The following is a 25,145-nucleotide window of genomic DNA, read 5'->3' on the forward strand; positions in this document are numbered from 1 at the left end:
GATCGGAGCTCGTGCTGAGCGGGAAATGGAATCGCACTAAAGGGAATGGGTTTTAGCGAAACCCCCGGACGAACAGAATGCGGTACACTGTACGGATGCGTATATTTTTTTGTGGTTGTATTTTACCTGCAGTGCGAGCAACCTAACCCGATCCGGAGCTAATGATTAACCCCGGAGGGAGTTTGGGACGCATTTCGATTCGCGTCGACGTTTTGTCATTACACACTCGTCACTATTGCGAACCAGCGCACATGGGCGCTGGGATTGCCCACCGCTGCTGCGGGCATCATTAACTAACCTGGAGAAGAAGAACCTGGAATCGATATTTCAGGGCGCCAGATGAAACCATCCTGGCCGCGTATCCTTGGTGCGCGTCGGTCGGTCGGAAAGGAGGGTGGTAAATGGTATCCCGTATTCGGCAACACACAAAATGATTCCCTTCATTTCCGTTCCTTGGGGCGCTGCCTTTACGATATCGTGTTTGCAAATTGCCGATTTGCATGGATTATTGTAATTAGTCTACGATGTGGTGGTTAGTGCGAGCGCGATCCGGTAATATGGTTACCAAACAAATGAACAACGCAATTTTAACAGGTGTTTATCTGCTGCACATAACGTTGGAGGCCATTTGTTATTTAACTTCATGTTGATGGAACGCGGTACACGTAATAACAACACAACAAGAATGTTGACAATTTAAGGCATGCAACAAGAAAAGCTGATATGCAACAGAATTAGCAACATAAAGAAAATATCATTGAAAAACGGACAACTTACAACATGCAGTAATATTATTAGTAGACTTCATATACTTAAAAAAAGCAAACAAAAAAGAATAGAAAATAATAAAGATAAAAACAATCTTTAACAGCTTCATTATGCAAACAAAACGCTCTTATAGTCAACCGAATGCCATGAATACAACCCATTAACTAGATACAGCAACAAAACTGTTTAACAACAATACAGAATGGGCGGATTGTTTCTGACCGTACATGTGTAACGGCGCACGTGCACTCCAGCTGAATGGGAAATTGTTCAATGGTGGATAGATAAAATAAAGCGAAAAAAAAAACACTCAAAACAATACACTCGCTAATCATGATTTATTACCGGCTAATCCAAAACCCCATCTAGAAAGCACAGGTCGTGGCTACGGTCAACTCTTACAACCAGGTGGGTACAGATCAATGAAACATTGCTGTTCGCGTTCCCGTTGCGTGACGGACCGTTAGTCATGTCGCATGCCAACGCGTTGAAGATAAGCAATAAGTGCTCCTGTTTATTCCAGCACCAGCAGACAGCAGAGCAGGAGGAGATTATTTGATCAATCATTTTAACGGGCAGCAAAGGGGATTTTTATCTCTTTTTATTTATTTTTTATACATCGTTTCAATGGATCAGGATCATAAATGGTGGATCCATTTGGAAGTGTTTTGAAAAGCAAAAAACAATATCTAAACAAACGGTCTCCTTTGAAAGTTTAATTGTATTCAACCGGGAAAGAAAGGGACGTACAAACTAATCATGCCTGCTTTTCGTATCGAAAAACTGCAAATAAAAACTAACGCTGTCGTTGTATTGGAGCGAATAGACAGAAAACGAATAAGCTCACCGCCTTCGTAAAAGGAGTCAGATCATTACTGGAGTCACCTTTACGGTCATAGATGGTAGTTTTCTCTTTGACGCGTTACAACGCCCTGGCATGTGCCGTCATCGACCGTTGGGGCTGATGAGAAAATTGCAGCTCCTGCCAAAGGAAAACGCGCGGAATTCAATTATGCGCCAGCTATCAGACCTTTAAGGGTTTCAAAACAAGGTTACGATTTAAAGGAATAGCTTATTTTTTTAAGCGTTTTTCCATGATTTCAACACTGACAAAGCATATTTAATTTTATCATCCTCCATTCCACTGTCGATGTATCAATCAACTAAGTGGAAAAGACGATCATGTCCGTCGATAAACATTCTCAATCCATTCGCATCGCTTACCGTTGGTTCATCTCTTACTGCAGCGATTGAGAAAAATTGCTGCTAGTTGCAGCGGAAAGAACAAAAACCATTGACTAGGTGACTGAAAGATAATCTATATCGTTCCGCCAGGACACGAATGTCACTCGGTCGCCCTAGAGAGCACAAATTACTGCTCAATTGCAAACACTAAACAAAAAAAGTCCAGCTGTCAGTCTCACTCTTGGTGTACGCTAATGTTCCTTCGTCTCACTGCACTCACACATACACACATACTGCAAACAATGACAACGGGAGGTGAAGAAAATATTTTTATGGTAAACATTTATCAAACATTTTAATTGTCTGCGTAGGGAGCTCGATTTGTTGGCTGCTGTCTCCGCTTGGTGATTTGTGACATTGTTGTAACCTGCGTAAAGAGACACCATCGCTTAAGGTAGGCTTGTGTGTGTTTTTGTCTGTGTCGTATCGTTTGCTTGTTTATTTATTTACACCATTTTCTAACTATTGGCGTCGTTCAAATGAAACGTAAATGCACTGTGACGGAGTGTCGCCGTTTGTTTGCAGCTAATAATCCTGTTTGCTTAACAGCTCGTATTGATGACGATTCTCGCTGGGTGAGGAAGGAGGTTGATGATGTGATTTGTTGCAAATTTTCATAAAATAACTTCTGCACAGAGCGGGCGTTGGAGAGAATGAAAAACATATACCACGCTGTCCAGCTGACGAAGCGCTTCGTCATCAAGCGCCATTCAAAAGGTCAATGCTATTTAACCGTGTGTCTCCTTGTTGCTGATTCTAACTGACACGGTTCTGACACTGGTGCTGGTACCGAGTGACAACCGTAACCTACAGGTGCTTGACTAATTGCTGATCAACAGGAGACGCACGGTTGATCATTTTCACCATTTCAGAACACCGCCGCTGCCATGGGAAAAAAGCGTTTCCCGCCCGGAGACGGTTTACTCGCTTGCTTGCGCATTGAAATCTTTTGTCTCGGTCGGTTCGAACGAGCAAAACAGTGCAGTGGAACGGGAAGATTTTTCATTTATTGCCCGGCCCCGTGATACGGCGTGATATAAAGTATGATGGTAATGTCATAAATTTCGACGCAAATCAGCCGGAGAGAAATAAATATGGAAATGTATGCCCCAAACAGGCAGCGTCCACCAGCCGCTTACGCTTCTCCGGTGGGCATCCTAAACCTAAACTTATAAAATGCAAATAGGCTCGTAAAAGCAAAAGAAAACAACTACAGAAAACAGCAAACATAAAGAAGAGCGTTAGTTCTCATGATCGCACACGTTAAAAGCCTAGCCTTGAAGATGACCTTTAGGTCGACGGATGCGCATCGCTTTTTAATTTGAGAACGGTGACCACGCTCGCTCGCTCGAGGAACTGATTCTAGAAGGAATGGAAATGGACGCCCAACATAGCATTAAGGCACTCACTCTGAACTGGAGATGAATCGCATCATTCAGGTTGATTAAACACAATTACATGCTTGGCTTACCTGCAAAGAGAAGCAACATCAACAAAAACATTAGAAATGACCGAAGTAGTACAGGTGGAAATAAATTTAATTTTCAAACTTCTATCCCTTTCCACACGACGCATTTCGTCCGTTGCAAACCGACAAGCTGGTGGAATTTACGTACACAGCATAGAACTTCTTTCGGATGCCATCTGCTCAGCCAGTAGCTAACTGTCGCCGAATGCAATAATCGTTATAATTTATATCAATTTGATTGCCCATAAGCACGAAGGGGAACGCAGCAAGGAAAACGACATGTATGCTGCACTCTCTTCAGGGCAACCATTCCGGTCCGTTCACAGTCGAGTCGCTGTGCGGCAAAGTTCAAATAACATTTGCATTTCCTCTCGAACGCCGCTTGCGAAACCATGCGAATGCCGATGGCAATTCGGAACCACCGGAGCACCAGAGCATGAATCGGATGAATAGAATCGTTTGCTGATCAGTTAGATTAAAGCCTCATCCCCTTCCAGCACCCACCCGTCGCCCATGGGGGAAAATGGGAACGGTTCCATAAACGTTTTATAACCATAAATAAAAATCGCCGTAATGAAAAACCCCAGAGCAACCTCAATTTATTCGCCTTCCCCCTACGGTTGATCGGTATCCACTAATCGTAATCGCATCGTAATCACAACGATGTTAAGTTTTCATTTCACCTACGATTCCATTCGATCACATCCGCACACCAATCCCGGAGAACGGCCGCTCATACAAAACATGGAGGTTTATGGTGGAAAATGAGCCGTAACCCAATTTCACCCTGCATATCCACCTGCTAGTTTCTAGTGCTGAGTGTGTGCAATGGCTGCCTCGGGGGCTGTGGAAGCTGCAGCGTAATAACGAGATAATCCAATGGTTTACTCATGCTTCGATTGTGGTGATTAAAATACACCATTCCCGGTGGTCACCACCGTTAGGTGCGGGAGACAGATGCACCATGCGTCCGGCACAAATGACAACGTCTAACGGAATGCACATCGGCTTCCTTGCTTCGTTTCTCCCAATTGTGTACAGGCAACAGGGGTTTGTTTTAAAATGTCGATCGATAGCGAGTGGGAAAGATTTATTTCGAAAAGGATTCGTGCTGGGCCTGAAAGATGAATGACGGCCATAAATCCGCTCGTCCGATAAGACGTATGCGCTCTTTCGAAACGTTTGCGCACCAACAACAACAATCAATGGAATGCTGCAAAGGGATATATGTTCCACTTTGCATTTGATGTGTTTATTGATTTATTTCACTCGTGGTAAGTACCATTGGTTTCACGAAGTTTGTATTAAAATATGGTTGTTATGAATAATATTAACATATGTGAGATGTACATAATAATATGAGATAGTTTAAGTGTTTTTAAAATGAATGTTATTTTGCTTAAAATGGGAAAAAATACTTAATTTTTCTATTTAAATACCGACGATCAATTGTATAACCGAAACATAATTGTCAAAAAAGGAATGATGTATCAATGATGATGTTCACTAATGAATTTCTAGTATCCAGCGGTGCACAATGCCAAGGTAGTTACTTAATAGGTCTATCTGAAAGACCCTTATCTAATGTTTTGTAATACAAAACCTTTTGAAAATTGCAAATGAATAGCAATAACTTAATCTCAAATGTAAAGTGTGAAATTGCCCTAATAGCGTTCACTAGCTGTCCGCGGATGAATTATTCTGCTTTACCTAGCATTGAATAATCAGTTGAATGAGTTACTTAAACACTAAACAACTGTATCTCTGTTTCTGCTTTACCCATCGTGTAAAGCCCCCGATTAAAAAAATGGAACCGTTACCTTCTGCGATAGATTTGACACATGTTAACAAAAAAACATACATCTAGTCACACAAAATCGTTTCGCTTTCCATCATCCGGTACTTTCTCCGTGTGGAACGTGAAACAAAATCCACCCTACGGTAGATGTTTGATTAGCCTCAGCTGCTATCGATCGGGCGTGAACACACATATTTTTATGATCTTGCACCTTCGATGGTGATCTGATTTATTCATAAGTGGATCGTAAAATAAAACGTTCGATCCCTGGTCTACCACCACCCCATAACACCCCCAATCCGCACTAACAAAGCCGGGCACCGTAAAAAGATTTAGGAGCTGGGTTTAGTGTACAAACCCCCACCCAAGATTGGTAAACTCGTTTCAGCATCATTTCCATAACATCTTAATATTGTTCCGATAGGATCGGCCGGCAAGCGGTAGCAGCCCGTCATACTAGCATGTCGGATCAATCTAAGTGCAATCGTAAACAAATTCCAGTGAGAAAGAAATTGCATACCTATGCGCAACCGGTTACCGGGCGTTGCTTTTCCGTTGATTGGCGTTGCGGATCGAGCACAAATAAATCCGTTACCGAAAGCATTAATTCGCTTTGGCGGCACTGCACCAAACAAAGGTCGAATCCCACCGGCACATGTGGGTGCAGTTGGCTTAAAAGTTGTATGCTGTAACTACATTTTTACAACTTGCTGTACGTTTGTAGCTTTGTAGCAATTATGAAGTTGTTCTACAAAAAAGCCTTTGCAATGAACGGCAAAGTAACGAAAGGATACGCCTGCAGATAACCTTCAGCAATTGGCAATCGGATTAAGGCACGAAGTTTATTCATCATACGCAACACTTGCAAGAGTTGCACCGTGTGTTCCGACAGGAAGTGGTCCTCGCTCGTACGCGCAGGTGAGGTGAAATAAATGTCTACTGGCCGGGGTATTTACATTTGCATTTGCTTATCAGATTGTTTTACAGCGCTTGTCGAATGTATAATGTGTACTTTGGTTCCAGATTGTTATGCGCCTGATTCAATCAGTTCTGCATTTTCAACACGGCTCTAATTGTCGGGTATCAGCGCTTAACGCAACAATACATTGTAAGAGATATTTTTTGCGGGAGAGTATGTATTTTTTATCAAAGAAATACAGTTGTACCAAATGAGACGCAATAAAAAAGATCGTAAATAATGCTCTTGCTAAATAATGTCTCAATAATACAGTGCGTACCATAACTATACGGCAACTGAGTTTTTAACAATGAACGAAACCGTAGAAGAAATTCATGGGCCGTTGCTTTACGATATTATGAAGTTGAGGTGATGTTGATGACTTTTGCGTACACTTACGTACCCTTTTAACACATTTTGTCACCTAGCGAAAAGTTACATAACTGTTTGAACTATACGAAAATATTATTCACCGGAACATATATCCATTTTAATAAATGGTTGTGTAGTATTGAAGTCACCTTCACAATTAGGAAATTTTCCATACGCAGGTTTCATTATAAATATTTTCATAAAATAATATTTTTAACGAACTCTTCAGTTTTTCCTTTATTTTCAGAACATAAACAAATAAACGTTTAATTATGTCACATACTGTATAATCTATTGTGTTCGGTAGAAATGCAAACAATTATAATACAAAGTTATTATTGTTAGTAGCATAGTTATTCTTTTCAAAGTGTAATAATAGATTTGTTTGGTTAAAACCTGTGCACAACACATCAAGTGTTGTGTGCTGAAATGTTTCATAAAATATCCTCAGTACCCTTTCAAAGCACGGAGCATACATAGCGGCGTACATTTTCGTCCCGTGTAGTTTGCAGCCCATGTCATGGGTTCATACCATGCTCACTTAACCTACATTTGCACACACGAAGCGAGTGATTTATCAAAATGGTTGTCGACGGTACGATTTACTGTACACTGTCCGTCGCGCAGCGGGCTAGCTTAGCACCACCGACACATCACCTACCACGCTTTCGCCTTTCTAGCCTCGTCGTCTAATAAATACGGCGGGAGCATCGGAAGGTTGATTTTATTCGCACTTACGCCAACGAGGCATCAGGTTCATCTTCGCATGCAGCAAAAACCACCCCGAACCCGAGGGAAGTGTCTTTACCAGCATCATGTGTCAGCCATGCAACTCGCATCCACTTCCTGCACCGTGGCTCCATTCACCATGCATATGGTGCCCCGTGCAGTTTGGCTTGCATGTCATGCAAGCATGATTGCAACGGTTTCGCGTTGCTTATTTTCCCTTCAAACTCTGCCAGCATGTAGGAGGCGAATCTTTTGCCACGGGGAAGGCAAAGGGATGCAGGGGGGGGGGGGGGGGGGGGGCACAGTAATGGAGGCAAGGGAAACGAGATACTATTTGTTTTCGAATGGTTTATTACATTAGCTCACGACACGGTACGGTCATCTTCATCGCTGGACGTCGGACGTTTGGCGTCCCGCGAAAGCCTACCGAGCCAACTCCTTCGTCGATGAGCGTGCGTGCAATCGAACACTAGCATTGTTCCTCGTTTCCGTTCAAAAGAACACTTTACGCCCGCTGTTTAGAAACAGGGGGAAAAGGCTTTATTTCTTTGTTGTTTTTTTTTGTCGTTTCGGACATTCACGTAACGGAGGATGATGTGAGATCGTGATCACATTAGCATCGCAGCTTCAGTTTGTTCAGATCCTTTCGGGGGGAAATGTTGCAACTTAGAATGTTGCTGCCAAAGAAGGTTCGGTACGGTATGACCCTACACGTTAATACACTCACATTCCCCTAAACGGTGAGTGAGGTGCCCTGATCGAAAAAGGTCATTGGGACGTGTGAAAAAGAGTGGCAGTGGCGAACGTTTTATTGACTTTCTGTGTAATATTTTGACATTGGCCATCCAATGTTCGATGTTAGAGATTCGATCTTTCGTTAGGCAACACGCAATAAACCATTGCCTTCATGGTCTCCTTTATGAAGTTAAATAATCTAACTCGTAACTATCTAAGTGTTTTTTAACTTATAAAACTGCTTGCATTTTTAAAGTAATCAAGAACCTATTTTTTTAATATTCAAACTAAATTTAATATTAATATATCCTCATGAAACTCATGAATAATACATTGGCCCCTTTGTGCAAGTACATTGTCAACTGTTTCACTTAAAACCTTGCTGCTAACAAATTGGTTGTTTTGTGATTAATACAACTACATATTCGTAATTTAATTACATTGCTTTAAGAGAATTATACAGCTTTTAACTCGAGCACACTTCGATCTTTACCCAAAATGACAATCGCTGTCATTGTCACGCCAACGACAAGTGCAGCCAAGGTTGAACCTTTCTCGTCTACACGCGTACACGCGGTGCACTCGTAGCCGGAACACAATAATCCGGAAGTACAATAACCTACTGCAACTCCTGCAGCGCCAACCTACAGACTCACCAGTCGTCGCCTTTTCCTGCATCAACCTTGGCGTTACCTTGCGCACCTCGTTTCCACACCGTTTGCAAAACAAAAATCAAGAACTGCGAAAACCATATGCAAAATGAACAAACCAGACGCGTACGTGGCTCGTAAAGACACAGCGGTGAACTGGATGGAGAGGCAGCAACAATGAGAAGAAAAAAAAATCCCTGCTTCGTCACATAAAGCCAAAAGCCACCATAAACGACGATAATAATACAATCCATTCACCGGCAATTGCACACCCGGTCCGTTGGTTCTTCAAGCAGGACGTGGATGTAGGGATGGTTGCGGATGAGTAAATGGATGCCACGGATGTGAGACAAAATGGCCTTCTTTTTTTATTGTAGCTCTACCCGCATGCGCCAACAGGCGGAGACACAGTAATGCCGACAACCTGATAATAACGCAACGAGCAGTCGTTTTTTTTATGTTCTACGCTTTTGACAAATACTTTTTTTATTCGTGAGGTCAGATGTGTGATTTAGTTCCTTTTGTTGTTAATATAAAATAAACATGTTTTTATTCAATTCAAATTCAGTTGTTTTAAATACTTTCCTATCCAGGTGACAAATTCGTGCAATACAAGGAATTCTTAAATTCTTGTCCAAGAAAATCCGAACATCCGAAAATCACATCACTATTATGGTACACACTGTAGATTTAAGCGTGTACCACTGTAAACAGTGGTTTTCATCCGTTCACTTCATGTCTATAAAATATTCTTCATCATAACTATCTATAATTAAACTATTTACGACTTGCAAAAGGATTGATTTCAAACACATTCGATACGACATCTCGAGTCGCATAAATCCTCTCCATCTGGGAGAAAAATTATGTTTCGCATTAATTGTAATCACCCTTTCGGGACGTTGCGGAACAATTGCGTAACCTATCCTTGCCCGTATCGAAACAGTCGAGATCGAACGGGGAAAAATGTGGTGAAAAGTCGATGCCATCACTTCTGCCAAGAACGTTTGCAAAAGAACTGCTCAAGAATGTCAACGGGAGAAAGGCCACATGCAACACCCGCCAAGAATGCCATTCGATGCTAAACGATGCTGGTGGTTCCGTTAGATTACCCATTCGCTCGGCAAAAGGGTTCCCACTAGGAGCTAACTTCGTTCGTTTTGCTGGAGATCGTTTCGCAATGAATAAATCGAAAGCAATCACGATCATTTCGGACGACAGCGGCTTGTACCGTTTGCAGTGCGTATTGTCATAACCAACCGAGCCGGATAAGTGATAAATTTCAACACTGCGCAAAGCAATGGTGGTAAAGACACGTTGTGAGTTTCTAAACGACATTTAAATTCACATGAAATAAATCACGGCGAAATGATTTCCTTTTCTGGCGTGCCATGCTAGTCCGTTATAGAGTAGAAGAAAAAAAAAATAGCTCGTACAATCAGTGCTGATACTTTCTAGCCAATCTATTCGAACAAACGATCATTCCCATCACGCATGGCACAAATAATTAATTTTCTTCACGGTTGCCCAGGTCCCGTGTGTCCGCACGCAGAGTGCATCAAAACGGAGGTGTCAGTTGGGCGTTCGGGGTCGCACAAAATCGCGATGCTCCCATGCAGGCACTCCCACGACCCACGGGACGATGATTGTGGCGTGTCGGAGAGTGTTTTTACACCCGATCATTCGGTACCGGATGGGATGGTAGTGACCTACAGCTGGACAAAGTAAAGGTTACAGCCGTACCGAGCGTCAGGCAGGCATGTAGGTGTGAACCGTAAAACAAAGATGTCAAAAGCTTGTCGTTACCGCCGTTAGGAAATCGTCTTGATGTAGCATGAAATTTTGCACTAAAGATTAATGTTTAACATTGGTTTAAAGTTTCCTGATGAAAGTATTATTTAGAGGAAGATTAAAGAGGTTAATTTGTGAATTTATTAGTAAATTCCAATTAAATTGATTACTTCTGTGCATTCGTTTAATTATTAAAATCTCCTGCTTAAGTTTCAGGATGAAATGATTTTATAATATAAAAATAATTTGTTTCAAGAATTTTTAAATACTTTAAAAAAAATCTTTGAACCACATACTACATGCATTAATATAAACATGTAATATTTAAACTTTTAAAGATGAAAGAAATAAAATTTTACTCTGTTTCAGAGATCAGAGAGTAAAAAAATAAAAGAATTTATGAACGTTTAGCGTGGTCTCAAAAACCAAATTCGTTTTTTGCATTGAATTGCAACTACACGCTGCAACATAGCTTTAAAATGATTATTGACGCGCCCGTAACTCAAAACTGTAACGGCAAGATGCAACAACACCATGCCATTAATTTGACAAATGCCATTTTCAAACATTTGACATTTTCCACAATTCATTAGATGATAATCTTTAGCGTTATCTAATTTATCACTAGTTAATTTTTTGCTTTCTCTCCTTCACACTGAGCGCATGCATACACTTGTCTCTTTATTTCTTCGTTAACACATCGGACCGTCATAAGCCGTGAAGCAATGGGTCGCTCGTTAAATATTCAAATTAGTATATCACATATCCAAATGGTGACACTTGCTTACCATTCCAACCCTTTCCCACTGCATTACTTTTCTTCCTTTCTTTGGTCGAAACAAACATCCCCGCCACACCGTCACTTTCTAATGCAATCGCGAGAAAACGGTCCGTGCTGTTCGTGGCATCGCAGTCTCCTAACGCATTCCCCCGCGATGGTGCCCGGTTGTGTTATCGGTTGCACTCAAAATTTATGGCCTCGCCGGCGGGCAATGAATTTGCATCGGATGGCTACGGGAGCGGGAGTGTCTAGGCACCGAGAACCGGGCAGGCGACACGTTTGCGAATAAGATCGAGATCCGAAAAGCTCACCGTCGAGGCGATGGTTTCGAATTTCAACGCCCGCGGGTATAGCCAAGACCACAACCATCGAATGCAGTCGGTGCTGTTGCCCGCTGGTCGGTTACATCGTATCTGGTGATGTGTGGTTACCAGATGCGAAAGGGTTTGCTACGGTGTGCGTTTTATCCTCCCCGGTTCCGTTCTCTACACGCTGCTTCGTGCAGTTATATGCCGGAATCTGATGTACAAATTCTATTTTTGCTTAATTTATGACCCATCGCCCTCAACCGCACAAATCTTTCCAGCGGAATGTACACGCTAACACGCTTGTTTTTGACGAAATTCTACCGAAAATCATGTGAATTTTTATACACCCGCCGCATTGACCTCGATTCACCGATAATCGGACACATTTATGGCTTCTGGCACAATTTATTAACCTTCATCATCAGATTACGATATTCATCTCCGTTTTACGGGTTACAAAACGGGCGGCTTAAATTCGAGGAACATCGTTGTCGAACCTGCAGCGCAGGTGCTTGACTACATTTTTATTGCCATCCGAGAGCCCAGCAGTTAATCCTTTCTAATTGCGGAAGTATACAAACATCAAAATTGAAGCGTTCAAGTAATATAAACGTCCAGTAACATTCATCCACCAAACGATTATCGAATGCTCTCTGCTTGTTGTTTGAAGATATTAAACCATTTGTTTTTCCTTAAGGAATCAACTAAAACACTACCTACGATCGGGAACGGTACAGGATTCCACCAAAGATAAGATTACCGACTCTATAATTCAATACAAACCACACGTCAAATGATTCCATCCCATCGTATCTGCCCGTCATAATCTCATCCCACCGTGGAAGATTGTCCGCGTGTGCGCCCTTCTTCCGGGCGTTAAATGGCCCTTGCCTTTGCAATCCCTGCTAACTAAACCACCTAATGTGAAGTTCGTGCCCATCACCTTGATCGTTTTCGCGAGGCTCCCATTGACGCCCTCCCATCACCGTTTTCAATTAAACGCTGGCCTTTGCACGAATGGCGGAGGGGGGGGGGGGAGCAAAAAAACCTTGACCGCCAAAGGTGGAGGTTGCACTGCTGGGTTAGCAATTATTTTTCCCGCCTGTCCTATTCCAAAACCCTCCCAGGGCCATAACACATGCCGTACTTGCCTGTGTCCGTTGCATTGGGTGGAGTACAATTTATCTTGGGAATCTTTTCGTTAAATGAATGGAGTTCCCCCTGCGACGACGACGTAGGGATGCTACCCTATTTGTGGTTGATGGCTTACATTCGCATCATGAGCTCATCATTCATTCGGCGGTTCGAAAAGGATATATGCCGTTGGTGGAGATTGATACGTTGACCTTCTTGAAAGAAAGTTTACCATTCGTTTGATGCGAGGGTTTAAGGACGTTTTTTTTTCATAAAAGAAATCTCAGTCTGAACACACATGCAATGCTGCCATTCTGCGTTCATGACTTAGTAAAGGGTTTCAGATTAAGATTGCTATCAACAAATCTTGCAATTGGTATAAAAATCAAACAGCAACATAAATCAACCAAATCACAAATCAACTCGATTTAACTGCGTATAGGTAAACAAACACAAAAACCTCCACTTCATTTCTCCCCACGATTTTCAATATGCAATTCCATTTTCCCTCCATAATCATCGCTACATCAACCAATCACGCGTTTTTCATCCGCCGATGGAAAATCACAATCATTTATCCCGCACCGCCATTCGGCTTGATTTATACCGCCCATAAACGCCGTCTCCTAAGTAAGCTTTCATAAATAATGTCTAAATTATTCAGCCGCCTTAATGCTGACACAAAAACGCCACAAAACCGCACAACACAATGGTCGATGCAGATGGTTGGATCGGTGGCAGTTGTAAAGGAAGCACAAAACCAACATAACATCGAACAGCGACTGTACACACCGATTGAGTGGCTGGTTATTGAGTGTCAAAGTGTCCTCTTCTCCGTAAAGCGAAGAAATAATCTACACTTGCAATGCACAGATGCACGCTACCGTGTTTGCGCACTGTCGCTAAACCCCAACCACCCAACGCTTCCGATTTCTGTCACTCGAACCAGGTGAGGCGGAGGTTCGTGTCCTACCGGCAATTGGAGTCTTTTGTTCGATGAAGACTTACACATCAACCAGCGGCCCAAAATTGGACGGCATTTTCTGCGCTGCGTCGCACTGTAATGGAGCAACGGTCCGAAACTGGCGAACAGACGATTATGTTTTGCCAAGTTGCAATTGCACCGCCGATGGTCAATTACCATTTTCGCGCATCGAACACAACAAACGAAACACAGGCTCGCCATCGGGAGAGTCTCGGATTGCTGGTAGTAAAAGGTAAATTTACCCCTTTCGTGATTCCCAGAATGTACGGGATCGGAAACTTTCCCTGCGTGCGCCACACGACCCTGGTTCGACGGTACATCCCCTCAACCGTGCATCTTTCTCCCGCGAGTGCATCACAGCGGACCGCGTTAACCGTTGCATACGGTGGCATGCAACAGCGCACCATAATCGAGCGAGAGAATGTCGCATTTTGCATTCACGCATTTTGTAGTCGTCTTCGCTTCGTTTTTTTTTTTTGTCGATCCGGATGGACAATTGCTCGATGGATGCTGGCAGCTCATGAATTATTCAAAGCGCAACGGCGAATTACTCCGGAAGGTGCAAAAGCTATTTTTTATAAATAAGCTTGAAGGCTGTAGCGGGGCTGCGGTAGATGGATGAGAAGGAAATTCCAAGCCAATCGGAGCTTCCTCGGTATATTTGAACGATTATAACGTGGAAACATTTGTCCCAAAATGTTCAATGAAACTCGCAGAACCAAACCCATTAATTTGCTTAGCAAAACGTTTGCTTTTTACTGCAACAAATATTTGCCTTTGCTCCATTTTTACACCGATACCGCTCAGCCGACCGAGTCCTTACAATGTGTGTCCTGAAAAGCAAACCTTCATAAAAACATTTATTGTACTTTCTTTAATACTTTTACGACTGGATCGATTGCTTTAATGAGTAACGGTTTTAAAGCATCATAAATTCCACCAAAAGTTAAATGTGTTCCACATTCTCCAGAGCACACAAAAACACCTTTTAACCAGCGAAGAAGAAAAAATAATTCCTACCCCAGAGGCATATCTTTATTTGCCCACCTTTCCAGATCGAAGCTGTTGCTTCACTTCATTTGATCCATATCGTTGGCCGGAATCGTATCAACCGTACGTGGTATGGTCTCTTGTGGGCTACTGAAATGGGATCGCGATCGTTTGGATCGAAAATCCTTTCCACTTTTTTGAACTTTTATTTATTTTTTGTTTCGTGTCCCATGCAACATTTTTTTTTGGTACACTGCGCAATGTCTTTATATGCTGGGGCCGGGCCGCTTCCTTCTGCAGGCCCGCTGGCGACAGTTATCGATTGGTAATTAACTTTTAACAACATATTTCCACCGTCTGATTTGGTTATCGTCGTACCGCGGACGATGATGTTGATCGTGGTGATGGTCACGGGTGTTTGATCGACTTTTCGTATCGTCTTGTGAGAATGCGAGAATAAGGCAGGGTTACCACTAACGAAATCGACAGGAGCACGCTTGTTTTCATGCAAAAAAGGAATGGACAGTACGGGTTTTTTTGTTGTTGCTGTATTTATTTACTGAAGGCAAGTGTCTTTAAAAGCCGAAACGATAAATGATAATCGCAGCTCGGCAAGGCTCATGTTAAGGGATCTCCTTTTACTCCATTTAAGGCGATTTCGCTCGCAACCATCAATGCGGGCATGTATGATGGTTTTAATCATTGCAGAGTTGTTGTTCTGTTTTTATTCCCTATTTGTCTTACTTTTGTGCCCTGGACATTATTTTTTTTTTTATTTTTGTAGCAGTTTTTACGTGTTATTATTAAATTATATTATTATTGTCGTACACACATGCTTAATTGTACACACACGTGACTGTTTTGAAACAGAAGCATTTTTTGCTAGCATAACTCCCACAAAGTGATAAAATTTCTGAACACAACTTGAATAGAATCCACTAATCTAACTCTATCTAACTTTGCCAGTTCAAAATATGATACCCTTGTAAAATACTGATATTAAGTATGGAAAATTTATTTGATTAAATGTAACCGCTAGTTTACATTTTTACTAACTAATACACTAAACCAAGAATATAGGTGCCGAATATTAATTAGTGGATTGAGTTACACAGTCAACCGATGGTAGTGTATGTTACCACTTTAATAAAATACACAATGATTGTTCCATCACTCGATCGAAATCCCTGCGGTCAACCACGAATCAATGAAATGAATTTGAAAACTTTTAGCCAACTGCAGCTCCATTCTTCAAAATACCGAGAAAAAAAACGCTTACCAACAACCGCATTTATTGCCGAAACCTGTAAAAAGCAACCAAAGGATCCAGCAGGATTATAAAATCTTCGCGCACCGATCTCACATTTCGTCGAGCTCGTCCGAAGGATTGTGTAATTATGATTCCGATGATGATGCCGGTCGGCACTGATGGTCGATGAGGTTTTGTGGTTAATTTGAGCGTTTTTGCTTTCATATGGTATCTTTGCGTATGGTGTGCAATTTAAAAAGCCGATACTTTGGCGATTGCTGAACATTTTAGGGTTCAGGCTGTAAAATGGCAGCAAGATAACGATCATGGTTCGCTATCTTTTAATCAACCGCTCATAATGGAATGCAAAGGATTTGCAATGCCGAATGGGAAGACATGCATATATTGAGGCAATTCAAATTATAATGCATCAGAATTTCAAAGTTATCTCCATTTTTTCTATGTCAAGTTTTCTGCATCATTAGTGTGAATTTATGTGCAACAAAATTAACGCTTTTAGATATTGCGCTTAAAAAATATTGGAAGACTGTGCTCAAAATCATATTTGTTGGATTACATTTCCTAGATCGTTGACCTGATCAGAGCAAAAGCTGTGAGAATAAAACTAAAGTGCCATCGGTTGTGAGTAAAACGCACCGGGGTAATAGATTTACATTATCCATTTATCTTTCCTCGGCTCAAATTCTGTACCATAGAAAGCGTTAAACGGGTCGTAATCCTTTCACTTTGACCTCCGAGAGACCTTTCGAGCTGACGTTGTTTTTTTTCTTCCTCCTTCAAATAAATTAACTGCACTTCGAAACTACCTTACTGCCCGGAACCTACCCTGCAAAGATGAATCGAAAGCATCGATCAACACAATTTAATGCACATCTTAGCTTCTCGCTGCCACCCTTGCACCGCCGCATCCCGTTTGCGATAAGCACTCTTCCTCGGGGAGCACTAACCAAGGTGCATTCGGTGCGCAATTGCACTCGGAGATAAATGATCGTCCTAACCCGAGCCGCCAGCCACAGTCCTCGAGCCACCCCGGGGCGGGCATAGACCGCTTTAGGGCGGCCAAAGTGACAACCCTGCGCGAGCGCGACCGTGGTTCCTGAAGGGTGGGAAAAACAAAACCAAACTAGCCACATCCTGCTGGAAGGGTTGGAAAACGGGTGGAAAATTGCCTACCCCCGGTTGCGGTTAAACGAAATCATTACATGTAATGTTTTTTTTTGTTTGTGCTCTTTCCTTTCGCCATGCCCCATACCCTTCGGTCGAAGGTACACTCTTGGACTAAACGTCTAGTTTTACTGTGCCAGCTCGAGCGGAGGGTTCCACACTAATCGGAAGTAACAAATGTGCATCGATTTATCTTGCTGCTCGTTAAGAATGCATGATTATTTTTATTTGATATTTCCTTCCAGCGTTGCTTCCTGCGGATCGTCAAGCGATGCTGCGTGTGTCGTGTTTGTTTTATTAACCACTTTTAAGATGTATTCCGTGAGGTCCATCACCACCGTTCTATTAACGTTCTTCAGCTCTATTATTTATCTATTTTACATGCGTTAGCCGTGTCGGTTTATTTAAAATATTCTGACAGCCAGCGATGTACCAACTGGAGTGGTTTTAAAAAAGCGAAATAAACCTAAGTAAAGTACCCGGCAAAAATGGTACATTAGGCCTTTTAAATGTAATCATGCCTAAAAAGTTGATAATAAAAACATATTCTAGTTTTACAAAATAATGTCTTTATTATATGTTGTACACATTATTGTAGATCAAAACAGATCAGATCAGATCTTCAAGAATTTATTAATCCTTGAAAAATGTTTAGATACTCGTAAGTTTCTGAGAACTTTTTTAAAAACCGACTCGTAAATCAAACGAGACTCTTTCCTGAAGATTCATATGAATGGCTCTTCTCAAAGCAAATAATAGGGTTCATTTTCGTCCCGGATATGCTTTTCTCAAGGATTCTGCTGATGTCCAACTTGTTTAAATTGCAATACAGTTTAATCAAAAGTATTAATATTTTCGACAAAGGAAAGCATTCACTTAAAGATATTCTTCAAAGACATTTATTTCATTTTATTTACAAACAATGTTTGGATCTCTAATGTCCCAAAGATTGCGAGAGTTCGTCTAGAAACTGATTCAGCTCTTCTAAAACGATACTTGAGCAACGTACAACATAAGCATATTTTCTCCGTCACAAAGTTACACCTTACCCATTACATTATAATCCTACCCTGTCAGTGTTCGAGCACTCTAACTCTGCTAAGCCCAACCGGATACATAAAACCACCAGTCACGTAAGCGTCCACGTCTGTGGAAGCCATCAAGTCCGAGGCCGGCGCCCATACACCATGGGTTGGTAAAATTTAATTTATTTTTCATGTCCTAAATGGGACTTTAGCGTCGCGTACGAACATTATTGTCCGCAGCGCGTTTACGCTGGTAGCCCGCTCCAAAAGCCCAACGAAAGCTCTCTACCACTCTCCGCAACGGCTTCTGGCAGTAAAGTACGGTTTCCCAACGGTTCGCAAGGCACGGAACCAACGCGCACAGGCATGGTTTGTTTCAGTTTTTTTTTGCGCAGCCGACAAGTGACCGCGCAATAAATTATCTGCCGTTCGGTTTTGGTCGGCTTGTGATCGCTAAACCCCGTAACCCATAGGGAGGAGCGTGGTCAATATGTTTGCTCTCCCCGGTTCAGTTCGGCCAGAATGCACATTTTTACATGCCACCTTACATGCATTCCTGCATGTGCAACGTACCGCGGTTTAATAGTTTAATGAACCGTGTAAAACAAGACCAATCAACGCCGTTAATATTAAGCTCGTTTAAGGATTTCAAGCGACGCCAGAAACACACAGTTTCCCAATCAAACGTCCCAATGAAACGTTTGCGGTACGAGAAGCAGCAACTCTCGTAGCCATCGTGACATCATCGATTGCCTTCAATCTGTTCAGGGTAAGCATCATCTATCACCACACGAGCCGAGCGGCTAAACGTGGAGTTAGTGTCTAATTAAAATAATCATAAAAACTAATAACAATAAATTTCTGCTCGCTTCGAATCGACCGAACGTTGTAATTATGAGACGTAATCGGGTGCACCCTAAAGGATGTATTTGTAAACCAAACTATAGAGTTTATATAACATTTCAGTTTGTTTCGAAAACGTCTCACAGCGAATGGAAGAATTAAATTGTTTTATAGCTATGGTGTATCGTGTAGAACTTCTTTTAACATTACTTTGGAATGAATTTTGTAGAAGGGAATTATATAGCACAGGTACCTTCACAAAACGGACCTAACCTTGCACACAATTGACATTTGCAAATAGAAACACATCGCATGGTCATAACCCGAGGCATCGCTAGCTGGCATTCGTGATGCATACATGATGGCAGTTCTCATGTTCCTCAACTGTGGGATCCGACCACTAAATGCAAAAGGATACTGCTAACACCCAAGTTCCAAGCTTCCTAGGTTCTCCGGAAACAAGAACTAGCTAGACAAAAAAAACACTTCACTAAATGGAATATCTACCACCATGGTTAAGATAGCAGTCCAGCAACAAGATGGATCTACCTCCAATGCACAGTAGTATAGTCAAACAAGGCCACTGGTTTGCCGTTTTGACACTGCAATACCATACCGTAAATTCACCCCAACATACCAAGCGAGCAAGCGCGCGCGCGCGCGCGAAACATGCGCTTTTTGGAGTCCATTTCGGCCCATAATCGCCGTACCGACTGCTGACTACGTAATGGCTACGTTTTTATGGTAAATCTAATTTATGTTTCCTCACCACATAAATTACGCTGCACTAGGTTCCAACTGCTTTGTCTCGTCTTGCACCGGGAAACGCGGGTGGCTTCGCGCGAGCACGGTGATTTATTAAGTCCCGTCCCGGAAAGTTTGCCCCCTTTGAACTGGAGCGAGCGCTCGGATTGCTGTTGCTGCTCCCGCATGAGGAACTCCAGCAGCTTCAGCTGATCTAAGGACGAAGGTTAGCCAAAAGCAATTTGATTCGTCCGTTAGTTCCCGAACACGTTGCAATGCTTTTTTTTCGTAGCTCGTTTAACCGCGCTTCCCAGCTCCCAGTGTTAAATCGGGCGGAACAAAATGAACAAAACTCCTAATACTCCCACGTGTTCTATATCCCAGCGCAGATCGTTGCCAGGCCACGTGGGATGACCCGTGAGCTCATAATTCAACTGAAATGTCACATCAACAATGGAAAATATGATCGTTTTACTGGAAAATCGAAGGTGCTATATCGAAGAACAAACCATTGTCAATTATTTTAGATGTGAGTATTAATGCTCGTTTAACGTTTTAGTAATCACACCTAATGAACCCTTTGGCAATTCTTTTATTACTAGGAAATTGCGCATTACTTCTTAACAAATGGAGTGGCGAGAAGAAGTACAAATTATTTTTAATTCATCGTCAAAACATCTTGCAAAGTTGTGCTTGTTTCGTTAATTTTCCAATCGAATGCTCATACACAACGTGTTCCATTCTACATTTCAATGTTCAGTGCATTTTATAACGGACGACACTCTAACTGTCCATGAACAACGAACAAGCATTTCGTACATGAATAGCAAAGATGACTCGGGTTTATTTTTTCTTGTTTTGTGTTACTGTTACAAAAAATAAACACCACTTACCAACCGATTGCAATGGAAACAATTCCATCATCCTCGAAATTCATCGGAAAACAGCAACATTACTCTTCCGTCTTATGCCCGTGTTGTCATTGGGTGCTGCTGCCCAACTCAACCTCAAAAAAACAACCACAAAATGGTTAAGCATGCGTCCTTTACAAAAATAAAATCAACCCATCACGATGCACACATTCATGAGTTCGAAACGATGCACCAAACTCATTCGCCCATTGACGATCGATCGAAACCTTTTGCCAGGGACCTCATCAAACCCTAGCTGTCGCAAGAGTTTGACAGACGGGAACTGTCATGCCACGCTCGTCCATGCTGGCCACTCGCAAAAATGTACCATCTGTCCGATGGTTGATGCAAACCGAAGGCCTCCATCCGTGTAGGATCATAAATTAAATCACCAGCCGAAGCGCTGCTTCCGCGCGAAAACGTCTAAGGAATGTGGCAAAAACGCGAAGACTTCAACATCCGACCAAGCGAGGAAACAATCATTTCCCGCAGCACCAACAACAACATCAAAAACCCAAACAAAAAGAGAAGCAAGGTGGGACGGGGGAGGAAACGACAAGAACAAGCGGGTGGACTGCAGGAGGGCATATAAATTAAGGTCTTCCTAAAAAAAAAACACCATACAAAAAGAAAACATGACGATCAACCACCGCACAAAGTGAATCAATTTGATGATTCGATGAAAAATATAACGTGCAAAAAGCGGAAGCACTGCCGCACACAAACGGCACCACAAATGCAGCAAAAGCATCCATTGCAAATGGCCGATCCGGAATCGGTGCCGGTCTTGCGGCCGCAAAGTCTCGCGGTTGAGACGCGAATTCGTATCGAAATTTATTCGAAATTAAATTACCATCGAATTAGTATTCACAAGCGCACGGTTATTATGAGAACGTTGACGATTGTAAATGCGAGAAACGTTGCATGAATTTGTAATGAGACCGCATCCTTACCACTGCGTAAGCGTTTCCCCGTGCCCGCGCCCGCATGCCGATCCACACGCTGCATCGATTCGGAATTTATGTATGTATAACATCGTTAACGATTGTCTTGCGATTGTGTCATTATCATTATCTCGTTGTCAATGCTTGCAGCCTGTTGTGGTTGATGTGCTTGGGAGTTTCCCTCCCACTATCTGCCCCATCCACCATGGCAACAGGCGCACGGTGCAACAGGAACAACAAAAACAAGCCATGCGAACCGTTCTGGTGCTCCTCTTCGTGCGTCTGCCATTAGCCACAGACTGCAACGCAAGGATGCCGGTCTCTCCTCCGGCTCCAGGTTGGTTCTCACATAGCTTTCCAAAGGGTGAAAACGAAGTACGCGCAGCAACAGTCCGCATTGGCTGCATCCTTGAAGAGACTCCAGCTTCGTGCCGATGCTACCTTGTATGGCCGCACCCGAGGCCGACTGAAAATGGTGAATTGTGGTTTCGGTAGCGAACCCTATTCTGCACGCCACGGATGGTGTCATTTTATTGCCACAGACTTTCAACAGGCGTGCCTCGCATCTCCGGGGTATTTTTTTTTTTACTCACTCTTCTTCGCCTTATCGAGCCGGTGTATGGCATAAAAAAGCAGCCCTCACAGTGCGTCAGGCTTTGTTCTTGAGAAATTGATCATGAATTCACAATCAATCAAATGGGGGAGATAAGAAATAGGGCCTTTTTTCATACGTCTACCTTGCGAATGATCCGCAAGCCCCTTCGCAACGTTGCTGTATGGTTCCAATTAACTCTTAATGACATAAATATCGAACCGATGGGTAATTTTTATCGCTACGAGATCGTTGGGAAATAGTGTTTTTTACGTATATTTTACCTGACTTAGCGATAGGACAACAGATGTAACAGATATTCATTAAAAATTGTAATTAATTATGCTACAATTGGAAATTCAATCAAAGCCTAAATAATGATGGTTACAGACTCGCAGGTTAACGATTGGAATGTTATCAACAAGAAAGATCTTCGCCAAATACTATTCGATATGTTTGAAATGTGCTTTATAAAAGCACAGTGACTGTGTTTAAACTGACTTTATAGCTTAAAAGTTGCACAGCGAGAATTGTTATTTTCAAATAATTTTGTTATATCCAAAATATTTAAGAAAGTCTTCATAAGGCATTAAGTTTAATACGTAAAACTCTGCCTAAAAGCACACTGTATACCATGTACTGAGTAAACTTTACGCTAAGACTTAAGGCGCAGTATGACAATAGTCTGTATATTTTGACTTAAAATGTTAGCTTAAATAAATTGTCATGAGATAAACTAACTCACAAATAAACCCCATTAGTTTCAAGATTTGACTTCTCAACGATTAATATAAACAAAATGACTATGCTAGATACAAAATAGCTTCTAAACTCACCTTTGCTGAAGGCCGCTAATATCTTCCGGGTTCATATCCGAGGACACCACGTACACCGTCGTACCTTCCGGTCCCTGTTGCTGCGTATACTGCAGATTGCCCTGCACCACAATCTGCGTACCATCGATCAAGCCGAGCTCATTGTTTGCGTACAAACTTTCCAGCCCCTTCTGGTCGGTATAGATCACCGTTTTGTTGCCCTCGTTGTAAACGTAGTCGATCTGAGGTTTATCTTCTTCGCCCGATCCGGGTCCACCGCCACCACCGCTACCACCACCACCGGTCCCCGGTACCGTCTCGAAATGTGGCATAGCCGCCTTCGGATCGCCGTAGATAACGTTCTTCGGTTCACCGCCACCGAGCGTGTACACGATCTGCTTCGTCTGGGTCTGGTCCGGCTGTCCACCGGCCGTAGCGTAGATCGTCTGCGGTTGATGCGCGTGAGCACCGTGCGGATGGCCATGGTGCTGCTGCTGCGGCTGCTGATGCTTGTCCTCCACGTCCTTCTCGTACTGTAGCACCGTGGTCGGCAGCTGTTCCTGTGGCCCTACACCGACCGCACCGGTACCACCACCGGCACCGCTGGTCGTCGTGTAGATGATACTATTATCCATTCGGTTCAGTAGCTGGTCGGCGGTCGAGATGGCAATGCGCGTCAGGATCGTCTCACCGTTTTCGTTGCGCGTTATGATGTGATGTTCACCGTTTATGATGTCACGACTGATAATTTCCTGATTGCCGAGCAGCCGCTGGATGTGACTGTCCTCGAGCAACCGTACACCGCCCTGCTGCTCCTCGGGCGACATTCTGCCAATGTGATGGTGATGATGTTGTTGCGTATCACCTGAACCACCGTCGTTGCCGTTTATTGTCGCCGGCAACAAACGATGCCCATCGATGATACCACCTTCGTCTGGGTGCACTTGTTGATGTTGATGATGCTGCTGATGTTGCTCGCCAGGAGACATCCGCTGCAAGTGCTGCTGTTGCTCATCCGCTGACTGTTGCTGTTGCTGGATCAACCGTGCATGGAGCAGATTCTGATCGGCGACTGCATGATGTTCACTCGGATGCATCTGATCTGGTGAGTGCATTTGCTGCTGCTGTTGCTGCTGCTGACCGTGTACGATCGTAGTCAGCTGATGATGATGTGCATTCGCAGCCAGCTTATGTCCTGCCGTCCCACCGGCTGTTGTATAGACATATACAGTGTTTGTCTCCTTATCGTACACTTTCTCCGTCGTTCCATCATCCGGCAGACTCATATCGGTGGCACCATCATGAACGATGTGTGGTGAAGTCACTGTGCCGGCACCGGTGGCTGCTCCATTGGGACTAACTCCGGCACCACCATTGTAATCCTTGTGCAGATCCAGCACGCTTACGTTTGTCATAGTGGCGAGCTCTGGTGAAGGAGTCCCTTCGGCATTAGTGGGTTTCATATCGCCAGATAGTGGTGCAGTAGCTTCCTGTTGAAGCTGTTGATGTTGATGATGCATTTCAGGCGATGCAGACATTATGTCTTCGAACTTCGTTTGTTTTTATTGCACTGTTTCGCTGTAAGATTGGCACGGAGGAGTTTGATTCAACTTCGTCGCTTCCTGACGGTTAGGTTTGGCACACTTTGCTGTTATTCGCCACAAAGTTGCATCAGCGGGTCATGTTCCAGTTGTTGCTAAAAAGAATTCAAAACAAACGAAGAAAGCGTACATTAGTCAACGACTAGTACCAACATCAGGTTAGATATATTCATTTGCACACCAACGTTTACCCCAGTGAAACCGTCGTCATTGGATATTTTGTTCTGATCTTATCAACCACCAGCGAGACAGGAGTGGAAGATTTATTGCTTCGCACTCGAAAGCGAATTACCCACCATACAGCATCGATGGTGGAAGTTTTTCATTTTCACGTATGAAAAATTAATTGCTCAAGCGTTACGATCCGGCATGGGAAAACGGATTAAGGGATTTGAAGGTATGAAGCTACGTCTTACATCCTGGCATCCCCACCTCATGGACACTCAACACACCAATTGTGACGCTGGTATGCAGAACCAATAAATTTTGTTATCATTTTCAACGCTACCTGAACCGCACTCCTC

General features: G+C 42.9%; 1 protein-coding gene across 1 annotated transcript in view; it reads right to left on the reverse strand.

Annotated features, from left to right (window-relative positions):
* The window catches only part of LOC128714846 (protein grainyhead-like), a 136,960-nt gene extending 112,402 nt beyond the window's left edge, over positions 1-24,558 (reverse strand). The window contains exon 1 of the mRNA XM_053809727.1: positions 23,042-24,558. Coding sequence (XP_053665702.1) covers positions 23,042-24,558 — 1,517 coding nt within the window. The remainder of the gene's footprint in view (positions 1-23,041) is intronic.
* Between the last annotated feature and the right edge of the window lie 587 nt (positions 24,559-25,145).

This window comes from Anopheles marshallii, chromosome 3, assembly GCF_943734725.1.
Source record: "Anopheles marshallii chromosome 3, idAnoMarsDA_429_01, whole genome shotgun sequence".
In the NCBI taxonomy this organism is placed as follows: domain Eukaryota; kingdom Metazoa; phylum Arthropoda; class Insecta; order Diptera; family Culicidae; genus Anopheles; species Anopheles marshallii.